We start from the raw sequence: 13,131 nt of genomic DNA, 5'->3' as shown, positions 1-13,131 counted from the left end.
TTCTTCGTGTGGATTGGTGTGGGAGTGTCCGGTGTGTATGTTTTGCACAGGTGTGCTGACCGTTGGCTAGGTCGTCATGGCATCTCTAACGATGTGTTGGTTTAGTCGAGTTGATCTATGCCGCAGGTGTCGGTATGGGCGGGTCGGGCTGCTGGGCAGGTGGGTGGGCACATCCGTATGTTCCTGTACCAGGGTATTTGGTCGTTTGGTAGATAGGCAAACTCCTCTCGTGGCAGGTGTCTATGCCGTGATCCTCTAGGCCAAGCGCGAGAGGGGATTGGCGGGAGCTTGTTCTTCCATTCTCCCACTTCAGTCCCCCCTCTGGTCGACTTGTCGACCACAAACATATCCTTTTCTTTATCTCCTCTCACTCTCCATATTTTAGTTATTCCTCCCAAATGTCCATAGTGGTTAACATGGTCTTCAAATGACCAATACATATATGCACAGGTTCCTCCAGGAGTGCAGTATACCCACTTCCCTATGTAGCTCCTTGGGTTTCTTGGGTTTTCGTACCAGGGTATTGGTCGTCTGGTAGATAGGCAAACTCCTCTCGTGGCGGGTGTCTAGGCCGTGATCCTCTAGGCCAAGCGCGAGAGGGGATTGGCAGGAGCTTGTTCTTCCATTCTCCCACTTCACTCTAAATGGTTGCCTGAGTGCATATCGCCTCTCATATACTCGACGTAGTAGAGGAATATTGCAAGGATTCATGCATGGGTCCCCACTTGTGGCTCTTCGTCTGTCATTCCAATGGGATGGTGCTAAGGGGGCGGGGTCCAGGGAGAAGGTGTCCACCTGCTCCTCTAAAACAGGAACATAAAGCAAAATAGGAATTGGAGACTTGCACACTCTAAAAACCAAGGCATAGGCTGCAGAGAGAAAGAGGTTTAAAACCCCACTTCTTTACAAACGAAAGTGCTAAAGTCCACCCACAAAGATGATAAAATGGTGGTTATAGAGGCCAAAAAAGTGTATTATAATACGCAGATAACTACTTCAGAAAACTCAACTATGACACCTTTTAGAATTCTTACACAACTCGTCACACCAGCTTGTGCACCTTTGGGCCACACAAACGTCTAAGCTTTGGTGTGTTGAGCTAAAGCATTTCTTTAAAAACAAGATCGGGGAAATTCGAATGCTACTTCATCCAAATCTCCCACCTCTTCTGGTCCAACACCTGACATATTTATGGCACATCATTAAACCCTTTGCTAGGAAGAGTTCTCCTTTCATTCTCTTAGCTTTGATGACATTCACCTGATCAAACAATCACTAACTCCAACTTTGGGTAGGGATCCATGTTCCTCTATGGTCAGCAAAACTCATGAGGATGTTTCAGAACCTCTTGTCACAGATCTCATTAATCTTTCAAACTCCTGATTCGTTTTGAAAAGAGTTGGCCACTCTATTTTTAAAGAACCCCTCCCTCAACCTGCATTTTTCTCCAGTTATAGCGTTATATCCAACTGCCCCGTCCTATTAAAGATTTTGGCCAAGGTAGCTTCTCTCCAGTTAAAGCAGTAAATTAAGGAGTTTCAGCTCCTTGGGGATGGTCAACAAGGCTTCAGGTAAAATCATGGCACTTAAAACATCTATTAGATATAAATGAGAATCTCCTACAAATAATTGAACCCAAAGGATCGGACATATTGATGCTGCTCAACTTGGCAGTGTTTGACACCATTGATCATCTAATGGTACTGGATAGATTCGCTACAGTTCTACACCTTGATTGCATAGCCACCAATCATAGCAATCCTTTCTTCACAATAAGGTCTCCTCTATCAATTTTGAGGATTATAAATCCTGTTCCAGCTTTGTGAATTGCAGAGTGCCACAATGCTCCTGCCTTGTCCATAGTGTTTGATAAGTACATCAAGCCCTGCCACAATCTATTATTCCGGGCTGTTGTGTCACAACTGTGCTGATGCCACTCATATCCTGCTGAGATTGGCTGGTAATCCAGAGAAGGATTCAGAGTATTTGCAAGCTCTTTTCACCTGCACAGAGGTATGGATGAGGACAAATTGTCTGTGCTTAAATCAAATGAAAACGGAATTTCAACTTTTAAATAATGATTGTTTAACCTGTAAGATTTCGACTGCATATTCACACATCCCCATCGCTCACACAAAAAGCCAACCAGTGGATAAAGCCAAATTGTTAGGTGTTTTGTTGAACGCTATGCTGTGAATTCGTTATCAAGCTAACATCATTATAAAGTTGTCATCTTATGACTTGATGCACCTGAAGGACACCACATGATAGAGATCTGGGAGTTGACTTAATAATAAAAGCAGCACTATGACTTGCTTCAAAATCTGTTGTCTATTGCCACCTTTTTAAAGATAATGATAATAATTTGTTATTTATCCACCAAAGACGAAAATATGTCCACCACCCCATCCTCAAGGAGCTTGGTTAAAGAGGGGAATCAATTTGTGAGTCTAGGTCAAGGTCGTTGTGCACTACTGGATCAGATAAATCAGCTTGCAATAAATTAGTTTTGAGTTGTGTTTTAGCTGGTCGCCTTGTCTCAGTTAGTTTTGCTGTTCATTTCTGGTCGAGATTCAAAAGGACCTCCTTCATTGGCACAGCTTTTAATTGGACCATTGAGCCCTCAAGTGGCAAAGATCTAAACTGCATGTCAAAAAGTCTTTGCCTCACAGTATTTTGGCCAGTGTCAGTCTAATGACATAAAAGTGGTTATTGGCATTAAAACAATGTTCTCTCAGTAAATCTCTGTGTATGACTGACGGGCCTCCTTTTGCATGTCTCAACCAGTGACTCCACTTGTTATGTAACTAAGGATTGATTGATTCTTATACCTAAAAGGCTAAACGTAGCACACCATCACTAAACCAGGGGATAGTTCTAAACCAGATGGAAGAGGAATTTCTCTGCCTGTGTGAGTGTATTTTTTGTCATTCAGTTGCTTATGGTTGATTAAAGTTTTAAGCAAATAGATCTGAGGATTAGCATAGAAGTGAATTTGGTGATGAGCTGTGAGTAGCAGCAAGATTGGCTATGTTTGAAATGAATCGATCAGAGTTCTTCAATATCTTAGCTTGTTCATTAGTATCAGAATGGCTGCCAAGTGTGGTTAATGCTAATGGTGGTCAGACTATTACACTATTTACATAAGGTGCTGAGCTGGTTGGTGTGATGGTAGAATAACTGGCATTAGGTTTCACATTGGGAAAAACGTTATGGGCTGAATAATGGAACTGTGCATTTCTTTTAAATGACTCTGTGGTTAACTGGCAGCCCATAATATGCATCTATTTCATTTGTGTATGACTAAGCGGTCGCAGTTTCTCTTTCTCATACCTACAATCAGTTAATCATGAATCAAAATAAAATTACCAGATAATATTGACATTATATTTACAGTTCTTTTCCACCTCCATGCTAAACGTCGAACATAAGAAATTGATTTGGAATGTTAATATTGGTGATTATGCCCATTTCACAAGCAACTTTATGAAGTGATTGGAATACCGATAGGATCCGAATTCTCAATGATATGCCAGCTGTATACTGTTTCTGCAGATTCATGAATTTACAAATAAATCTCGGATCTCCCTATATCAATAGTTGCTGTTGCGATCATGCTTTGGGAGAAAAAATCCAAAACACTATTTTCCCTTACATAGAATGTAACAAAACATGGAAGGATGTGCCATATTAAGGAATTATGTTTCCCAATATCCTTGTATGCTTTGTTATGACTGAACGCTGGCCGTATCTCCTAGCCGGGACAACAAAAGAGTTCAGATACCAGGATGTGGTAAAACTAGTTTTATTTAACACAAAAGAACCTTTCCTTGACAATACAAATAAAATAAAAGAATCAATACATTTTTTTTTTAGTTGTGCCGGTTTCAAAGTGCTCCTTCAAAAAGTGTAATCATTTTCATTTTATTAATCAGCATAATATTCATTATAATAAAACAAATACATTTAGAATCATTGGACAAACTAAAACAAAATTCAAAAATAAATATACAAAAACAAAATCAGTATGTTTGGTGGTAATCAATCACCTTACAGCTCCCCCTCCTCCCTTTAGTTTCCTTCTCACATCCCATGCCCTGCTGATATAGTGTGCTACTGAGATCACCAATAGGGGGGCAGCAGTACTGTGTGTGCAGGGCATACCCTCACTAAGGTGTCTGATGTGGGAATCCCTCAACAGTGGCTTCAGCCAAATGGATCTGAAAAACTTATAGAAGGGGCACAGAAACGATGCTATGGGTTCCACCACACCTGCACAGTTACATGTGCACTCCGACGGATAGAAATTCTTCCACCTCCCACCACTGCATTTTGGAAGAGATCCAATACAGAAACTAATAGAAAGTAAGCGCATATCCACAGCAATATTTCGCATGCCCTCTTTCCATCTTCAGCTATCGATACTGGGATTGTCGTTCATGTAAAGTGGCCCTCATCCAAAAATAGTTCCCTTTTTAATTTCCATTATCTAGCCTTGGCGAGCCAAGAAAGATACCCGGTCTAAAAGATGCACACCCTGCCAAATTGCCTTAAACCAACTCAGGTCTTCGTTCCCAGGATGATTGTACTTATCTCTTATAAACAGAGGGATACTCAGCTGTCCATTATCTAACCTAAAATATCAAAGGCTGGAGTGTAATGTCATCAAAAATGTATCTTACTCCCATTTCTTCATGAGCTATACCAGAAAAGGTGAACAGGAATGTTGATCAAATCTGTTGCATGCACTGATTTCCGTTTAAAAGCACACATTGGCAAATTGAACAGTTTTGGCTCTTGTATATGCATTAGATTGACAGTTTTCTGGCACTGCCATAATATGCACAGTACGGGCAGTAACATCTTTTGTCAACAAGTGCTATCTTACAGACTGGTAAAACCATTATGAGAGTGCCTGGAAAGGTGTATTGCATGCCTTGACAAAATCTAAAACTCTTTGCTATGCTAGTATTTCTGAAATACTGTATCATTTCATCAATTCATGTAGCAATCACGCCCCAGCAAGGGGGCGTGCATGGCTGGGGGCCTCAGCGAGCGTTGTGGGCTGTGGGTTGTTACTGGTTTGTATGTACCCCAACTGGGGCGTGATTGTTAGTAGCACATGGTGGTTAGCTCAGGTGGTGCAAAAAGGTATTTTTTTTTCTCAGGAGATGGGCCCGGCACTATTGCGCAAACCCAGGCTCCCGAGAAGAAAAGAATAAAAAGATAGCAGCCGCCTTAAGAAAAGTGACTACGTCCCTTTTCCATTTCCATGGCAGCCACCGGCGGGAGGAGCGCCTGGATCGGAGCACAAAGCTGGGGGGAAGTGGGAGGGAAGGGTGCTGATATCATTGGGATAGGGACGTGGGAAGGCTACCCACAATCAAGATGGTGCCACCCAGGAAGGGCCTTGGGTGACTGTAAAGAGCAGGTGGTGCACACTGTATTCTCACCCGCTCTTCCAGCCACCTAATTAGCTCTGCACCCTTTCCCGGGTGCAAATTTTGTATCATGTATCTCTCAAATTGGACAATGTTTAATGTAAACTTTTCAAACAATTTATTTTTGTAGACTGGAAAACTGGATCCCCATCATCCAAAAATCTCTGGGCACAAAGGCAACGTCTTGGACATAAAGTGGAACCCATTCAATGATTTTGTAATCGCCTCATGTTCTGAAGATACCACAGTAAGAAACCTCTTTGCTTCAGGTCTTTTTGTCTTGGTTGTGAACATTTGCAAAAACTGCTGCTGCCCTGGCGTAAGCACGTTTATAGCGTTTGAGTCAGCGGTCTAGAGGGGACGGTGATTAAACAGGTGAATATCTCTGTGTTCCACAGGGAGAGCTTTGCATGTGTATTGAAAAGGACAAACTGAGATAAATAACCAACCACTGATGTATTTATCACTGCACAACTCACAGCACCGCTGAAGCGGAGCAATTGTGGCACACACGTCGTCGTACAGTAAGTCCAAGCCAGAGGCAGCTTCGGGTCACTGTAGGAGGGATACCTAGCCTGGTTTAAATGTTTGCCTTGCTGGCCCGCGGGTTTGTGCAGTTACCAGCAGGAATTGTAAGGATGGACAATTCACAGGCTCAGTAGGCCTCTGATGTAAACTACAGATGCTTTATGACCACTATCTTTTAGGTGTCGGGAAATGGGTTGTGTGCTAAGAGGGGGGCGGGATGTACTGGCTCCAGTTGTAAGCATGTTAGCCGTCATGTTTTAGGGCCAGAGAGGTGACCCCGTTGTAGCACTTTCTTGTTTCTGCATGCAGTGGGTGCTGGTGTATGTATGAATGATGCTGGGTGCATGATAGAAATGCCCTGCGTCCTTCCAGGCGTGTCCTTCCTGTCCAACATGTGTGTCCACTGTTAATGTTGATGTTAATTATTTCTTATAAGGCGCAGGTCACACGTAGGCCTCAGCGCACAGCAAGTAAGAGAGCTCAGCAGAGAGAAGCAAAGGGTAGACCAGGGAGAGGCACTAGTCATAAGAACAGTGTGGCACTAGCTAGCTTTGTGCATGATGGCCAGAGATGTGCTCCAATCTTGCCACTTTATGCATGCTTGCTATGGCAAACTTTGCTAAGGTGTTGGATGGAGATTCACAGATTCTAGGGCATGCAGAGTTGCTCACACTTGCCCGTACTTGTATGTGAAGGGAAAATGTAATATATTGTAAGGTCGATACAGTTGAGTGTTAAGTTGGGTAGTCCAGTGACAGTGATGATATCCTGCCCCCCAGGCTATCAGGGTGGACTGGGGCATAACATTGTCTCAGGCACCGATAAAAAAATGGCCCACGGTTGTAAATGACTTCATTTCTGTTAGGAAAGATTTCCATGTATGTGTAATTTTCCCTCCAGTTGTGAACCCCCCCCCAACCTTTTGCTGTTGTCTGACCATCCTAGCCTGACTTTTTCCAGTGTATCCCAGCCTTCTGCTGTACTTTGCTGGCCTTTTGCTCATTTTGTTATGGAGAAACTGACATGCTCTTAAGACAGTCAGTACTGGGAGATTTTGTTTCCCTTAGTCTTTCACGTTGTTGCTATTGCTTTAGCAACATTTTATCAGTGCACAATGTACCTTACTTTACAGTGCGCTGGGGTCCCTTTTTCATTTTTAAGGCCCTAGACACACAAAGGATTTTTCAGTGAATGTATAAATGTGCATTGGACAGAGCTGGTGGCAGCTGTTACTTTTCATGTATTTTTAACCCTTTTCTGTGGTCCATCCCAAATTTACCACGTTTGGCCCAGGACAGTGGCCAGTGCCTAAAATGGCTATGCCACGAGATCCTTTGTTCTGTCTTCTGGCCAGCTTGTTCTTTTGACTTCCCCAGGTCCTTATTTGGTCAAGCAGACCCCTGACAAACCAAAGCTTTGCAGGCTTCTGCATGCCTTGTGGGTGTGCTCCCAGGCTGTGGGCTGCACTGTCTAATTCCACTGGACTGCTGGTGCCAGGATGTCTGGTGTGCTGAGAATTATTGGCACCACTGTGGTCCGTGATGGTCCATGTCTGGGATGGCTGTATGTGAGCAGACCTCTCATTGGGTCCTCTTCGTTTTGGCGCAAAGGAGATTCTGGATAGGAATCCTACACCCATTCCATGTTGATCTCTTGAGTTCACACCGAATTTAGGAAAGTAGCCTAGTTTCCTGTAACCAAGAAGCAGAGCAGAGGAACCGCTGGTGACCCGCTGGAAGGTTTGACACCCTGAGCCCGTTATCATCCCGTTGGGCCCCCTGTTTTTGATCAAACCTAGGTCTGCAAAGGCACATTGACCGGTTGGAATAGTGGGACTAACTATTCTCGGCATCTCCGATTTAACCTGTAAGCAAGCCTGCTCTGAAGTGTTTCTGGACCAACCAGTACATGGACCAGTTTGCACAGGACATTTACCCTGGAACGGCTTCCATCTTGAGTTGACAATTGAGCATTTGGAGACTGTAAACACTGGGTATAAGGCACTCTCCCGTCGAGTTTCGTACACCTAGCATTCCTAGGTCTGGATTTAGGAGAGTATGCCTGAACCTGAGTATACGCAATCACCAAGTATCCCAGCTGTGGTGATGAACTTCGTGGGTGCCTTGCTGCTGTGCCCCCCTGTGCCCTCAGACTCGCTGCAGAGGAATTGGCCTGATCCCTTCATCAGGAGCAGAGAAATCGCCAATGTCCCACCACAGAATCATCCCTGAAACACAGCCCCTGAAAGCTGCAGAGCCGCACAATTGCAGGATTTGAACCTGTGACCAAAGTGGGCTAGATTGCTGAAGTTTGGTCTGCAGTGTGCCTAGGGTCAGCAAGTACTTGCAACTCTTACCGGTGGCCCCATGAGCATCCATCCATTTTTACGCACGTGTCCCCTGAGGGCCACTCTTCTTTATCGAGGTAGCCTGTGCTACTGAGCTATTCCCAACTCTTGGATCCTGTTCAGCCCTCTTGGGCAGACTCTCCTTGAATAGTGGGAACTTATTCTTCACTGCCTCACCCACCTTTCTGAGTTGCTACAGCCCCTGAAAGAGACCCCGTTCTGGGTCAACCGCAAGATTGCGTGCAACAGCACCGAAAGTACTTTTGAGCAGAAGCCTCCACTCCTCTTAGGGATTGGACTGCCTCTCAGTTAGGGTTTGAAAAGGGTTTGAAAAGTGAAGGACTTCCTAAACGATATTTGCACTGTATGCTCCCTTTCTTTACAGGTTGTGGACCCTTACTGTGTACTATTCCTTTAGGCCATTGGTAACTGTGTATGTGTTTAATAGTAGTATTGGGTTGGTTTAGTTATAGTTGTTGAGATTTGCTTTGTGTATCATTTAAAAGACCTTTAATAAATGTATATGTATTTTTGATATATACACCTGACTGAGAGTCATTTGTAGTGTAATTTACTGTGTGTGCTCATTGTGGGCTTTCGATCACCCTCACCCCCCTGAGACCTGATCTTGACCACTGCCAATGCTACCTGGATTGGTCTGGCTTGTCCAGAAGGTTACCCTGTTCCAAGAAACTAGGCTGGCCTTCTGAACCTCTGCCCACCAGGTCAGAGTTCAGAAATCCATCTTACCAGTTGCTTTTGTGACACTGTATGAATAGTATGCAAGGGGGAGTTTTTTAATAAAATGTGGTGCAAATTGTGCATTTTAAAGAATATTTATTCAGCAACACTGGTCAAAACTACTAGCCCCATTGTAAAGTAACCTATAAAACTGGCCCACATTACTAGAAAAACTGCCCACTTTGTCCCAAAAAACTGGCCCACACCAGCATTTTGTGTTTTTTGTTTCGGCCATGGGCCTATTGCCATATAGGCCAGTCTGAGGTTGCATGCTATTATTCTATGGCTGAGAAGACTTTAGTTCTTGGAAGGCTGGGATAACAGTCGATTTGGTGATTGGTGTTCCGGCCATAGCAAGATCAATGTTGCCCTCCGATCCTAGAAGAAGGAACACTGTTTTTAAGGGGTCTCTGGAAGCAAGGTAGTTATAGGCCCCACAGATCCCGAAGGAGTTGGAATTCCAAAGCTTTATGGTTTGCGCCGAGATTAAGCAGCAACTATTAAGTGAGGTTTTTGAGAGGCTTTGGATTTCCCTCCAGAGATGGCTTTCAGAGCAGGGGCTGCATATTAGGCAGTACCTGAGAAATGTTCTTTGTTGAAACTTGTGTCCAGTTCCATGGAATGTCTGGTGAGGGATTAAGTAAGTAATCTTTATAATACGCTTAATACCGTAGACCAGTCTCTAAGCGTGGCACCGGGAATCAAACCTGTTTTGTTCTGCGTTGTCTTGCTTCCAGTACAAATGTGGTGCCTCAGAGATATCCTCCCATCCGAGATGTATAACTCTTTGCAGAGGATTTGGTGACCTATAGAGCACCTCTTCTCGGGTGGAGTAGATGCGGCATGAATCTAGCCTCGGAATTCTGGACATGCTTCAGGTTCTGCAGGCAGTACACCATGCCTATATAGAGACCATTGGCATAGACTAGACAAGATGGGATTAACACCTTGGTGTCCCTGACTCTGCGAGGGAAGCCCAGACATGGAACATTATGCCTCAGAACCATGAGAAGATGGAATTGGGTCTTGGCCATTGAAATTAATTTGAAGAGCTAGATAGAGATGCAGGTCTAGATAACCCCTAGATTGTTCATTGCCTTGGATGGGGTGAATGGATTGGCAGGGCAAAACAGAAGGGGCTCGGCAGCTGCTTCCTTTGCCAGAGGTCATAATCTCTTCTGGTTCAAATATATTTTAAATTCGTTTTTAGTGGTGTCTTTTGTACCACTGCTAAGCAAAAACTATTGAATTGGAGTGCATACACGAGTGAGATGTCAGGAGGGACACACAGCGTTTGGGTGTTTGAATTCTTTAAACCTTATTGAAAGGAAAAAAAGGCCCCAGTGTGAAGAGTCACACTGAGGATGTGTTTATACTGTATCATTAAGACCCACATATATTGGTTTACTTGTGTTGTTATTATGTTGTTTTTTACACAATGTTTTATGTGACGTGATCTTTTTATGACTGTTAAAAAAATCTTGTGACTAATAAAATGTGTATTATTATATATGTATGAGAACAAGATGCAAGTTGCATAATTGTTTTTGGTTACCCATGTATATAGGCACATTGACCCATATCTTCTTTTTGTAGAACTGATGAATTCTTTACTCATTTTTTTTTTACCACCAATGGATAGCCTAATCCCTATGGCCATTTCCAACCACTTGACTTTGAGATAGCTCTATCACGCAGTAGCATCAAACTGTGTGCTGTATGGGGACAGCCTGTGTTATTTGAAAGCAACCCTCTGAGATTGAATGGCTTAATTGCAGCTGTGAATTAACTCCTGCTGAAATCAAAATGTTTTAGCCATGTACGTATTCAGTCATTTGATTTATAAGCAATATGTAGGTTCTCAAACACATGCTTTACTCGGAAGTCCTATTAAAACAAGCATTGGCAAAGCCAACAGTTCTGGGTATTAGATAGGTGTTTATCAGGTACTGACATCAAATGCCCAAGTACTCAAACTACTTTCCAGTTGCTGACATCTTATGTAGTGCCATTATGTCAGTGCCTGGCTAATGCCTATCCCATTCTAACACAAAAGGAAAATCTTGCATCTTTGCCAATGCTTATTATAAAATACCACCTAATAATGAGATCAGGTCACATCCAATATTTTCGGCATGGGGGTTCATACAAAGCCCTGCATAGGGCAAACATTGGTTATTTGCCCAATGCTGTATTATCTATGTACAGCTGAAGGTTGATGCCTGGAGGTTTATGAATGAACCACAACCACTGGCATTGCTCTTGCTTGGGACAACCCTCTAGACCCAATTTGATCATTACAGAAGGGGAAAGACCATATACAAATCAGACTGCGTCCCACCCCAAAAGGGGCAGTTGAGCCTGGTGTAGGTTGGGGCTTCGAGGCACAGCAGGCTCTGGATCGACATCTGGGCATAGCCGTTCCACTCAGGGTGAACAATATAAAACTGAAGTTGGATGGCTGGAAGGCTTTGAATGACCACAAGCAACCACAGATCGGATTCAGCCTCAGTTTTCCTTATAATGAGCAATACAATACCCCCCACTTAAAAATATCTATGGTAGAAGTGTAGATCCCCAAATGCTCACAAGATCATTTTTAAGATCAACTGACTCTATTTTTGATGGTAATTGCTGCAATTTTCCACCATCCGGTTCTTCTCTGATGATTCAGTGTGATCTTGTATTCACCTCCGGCAGCAAAGTTACCAGATGTGTCAATTTTAGCACTACCAGTAAATATGCTTTAAAACAATCTTTCAGTCAAGCGTTAAGCCGAACATGTGAGGACCCCTATATTAAGTGTGAACAACCCCTACTGAGGGGGTGTCTTCTTATTCTATAGGAATAGGAAGATGCCTTCTCATTAGTGGTCTGTAATCCTATTTTATCCTTGTCTGGTCTCACCCACAGGGACAATCCAGCAGCAAAATGCCAGGAAATTCTTCTCTGAACAGGACTATCAATAGGAACCCCAATAAGGGGGGCGGTGGTCCAGGTCTGGATTACCTTTAATAACTTAATGTGAAACCGCAAACATTGCACCTTTTTAAAATAATGTGAGAGGCTCTCTGCTGACATTGCACAAGGCCAAAAAACATTTTGTTTTGGATGGTGGAAACACAGGAGGATCTGCAATCAGAGGTCAACTTTGTGCCGTACCAGAGGAGAAATATCCATGTTGCTACTGTCGTGCATCTTAGGGTGGCCAGATCTAAAAAGTAAAAAATGGGCACAGGGCAACTAACCTAAAAGTAGGACTAACTCTTGAAAGTGGCTGTCAAGGCACTACACTCCTTTAGCGTTTGGAGGAGAAGGGGGGGTTAACTATTACTATTTAAATGATCATATATTATAATTAATTTATCACAAACTAACACTATCTTAAGTTTAAAATACAGCATTTTTTTCTGTGTGAGATTGTGCATTCCTGCCTGCCAGCTATGAAGACCTACTACAAAAAAACGGTACAGCTGCAGTGTCCAATGGAAGCATAATCCCGGGAGAGGGGGGCAGAGCAGCAAATTCCAGGACAGTCCCGGCAAAACCGGGACGCCTGGTCACCCTAGTGCATCTAAACATCGCCTGCAAATAGACATTACAACAGTATCTGATTTTACAGTGAAGTAGTGTTTAACCCTTCCATAATTGGGACTATTTAGCAGCTGGAGTGTTTGTTAATTACCATCAGTGGCAGCATTACCACTCTCAGGATGAGAAGCTCTGGGGTTTTAACAGTGTGAAGTCTGATGACTACACGTGGAGCAATGTAGTGTGTTTTGACCTGCTAAATCCAACACTCCTCTCTCCCCTTTCACATCGGGGAAATCATCCCTCCCCTGACTTCTGTGCTGTGATCTGTAAGGGAGGGGAAAGAAAAGTGGCAAAGCTAACTACAGGGGCACTCTCCCCAAGTGAAAGCTTACGTTTAGCGTAAGCCTCTTGCATGAGCCAGGAGGGCAGTAGACACCACAGCATGGCCCCACTTCACACCGTGCACAGGTCAGTCTCTGGCATGATCATCGCTCTCCTCTCCCTTCTCGCCTCTTTATTTGCAGATGCTCGCTCTGTCCC

The 13,131-nt window shown here is 43.6% G+C and overlaps 1 protein-coding gene across 1 annotated transcript in view; it reads left to right on the top strand.

The window, feature by feature from the left end:
* Nucleotides 1-13,131, top strand: part of CORO2A (coronin 2A) — a 633,746-nt gene that overhangs the window by 254,433 nt on the left and 366,182 nt on the right. The window contains exon 3 of the mRNA XM_069626393.1: nucleotides 5,572-5,688. Coding sequence (XP_069482494.1) covers nucleotides 5,572-5,688 — 117 coding nt within the window. The remainder of the gene's footprint in view (nucleotides 1-5,571; nucleotides 5,689-13,131) is intronic.

The sequence above is a fragment of the Ambystoma mexicanum genome, chromosome 6p (genome assembly GCF_040938575.1).
Source record: "Ambystoma mexicanum isolate Mex_15411 chromosome 6p, UKY_AmexF1_1, whole genome shotgun sequence".
Classification (NCBI taxonomy): Eukaryota; Metazoa; Chordata; class Amphibia; order Caudata; family Ambystomatidae; genus Ambystoma; species Ambystoma mexicanum.
The sequence above is the reverse complement of the archived record's forward strand: the minus strand, read 5'-3'. Positions and strand labels throughout refer to the sequence as shown.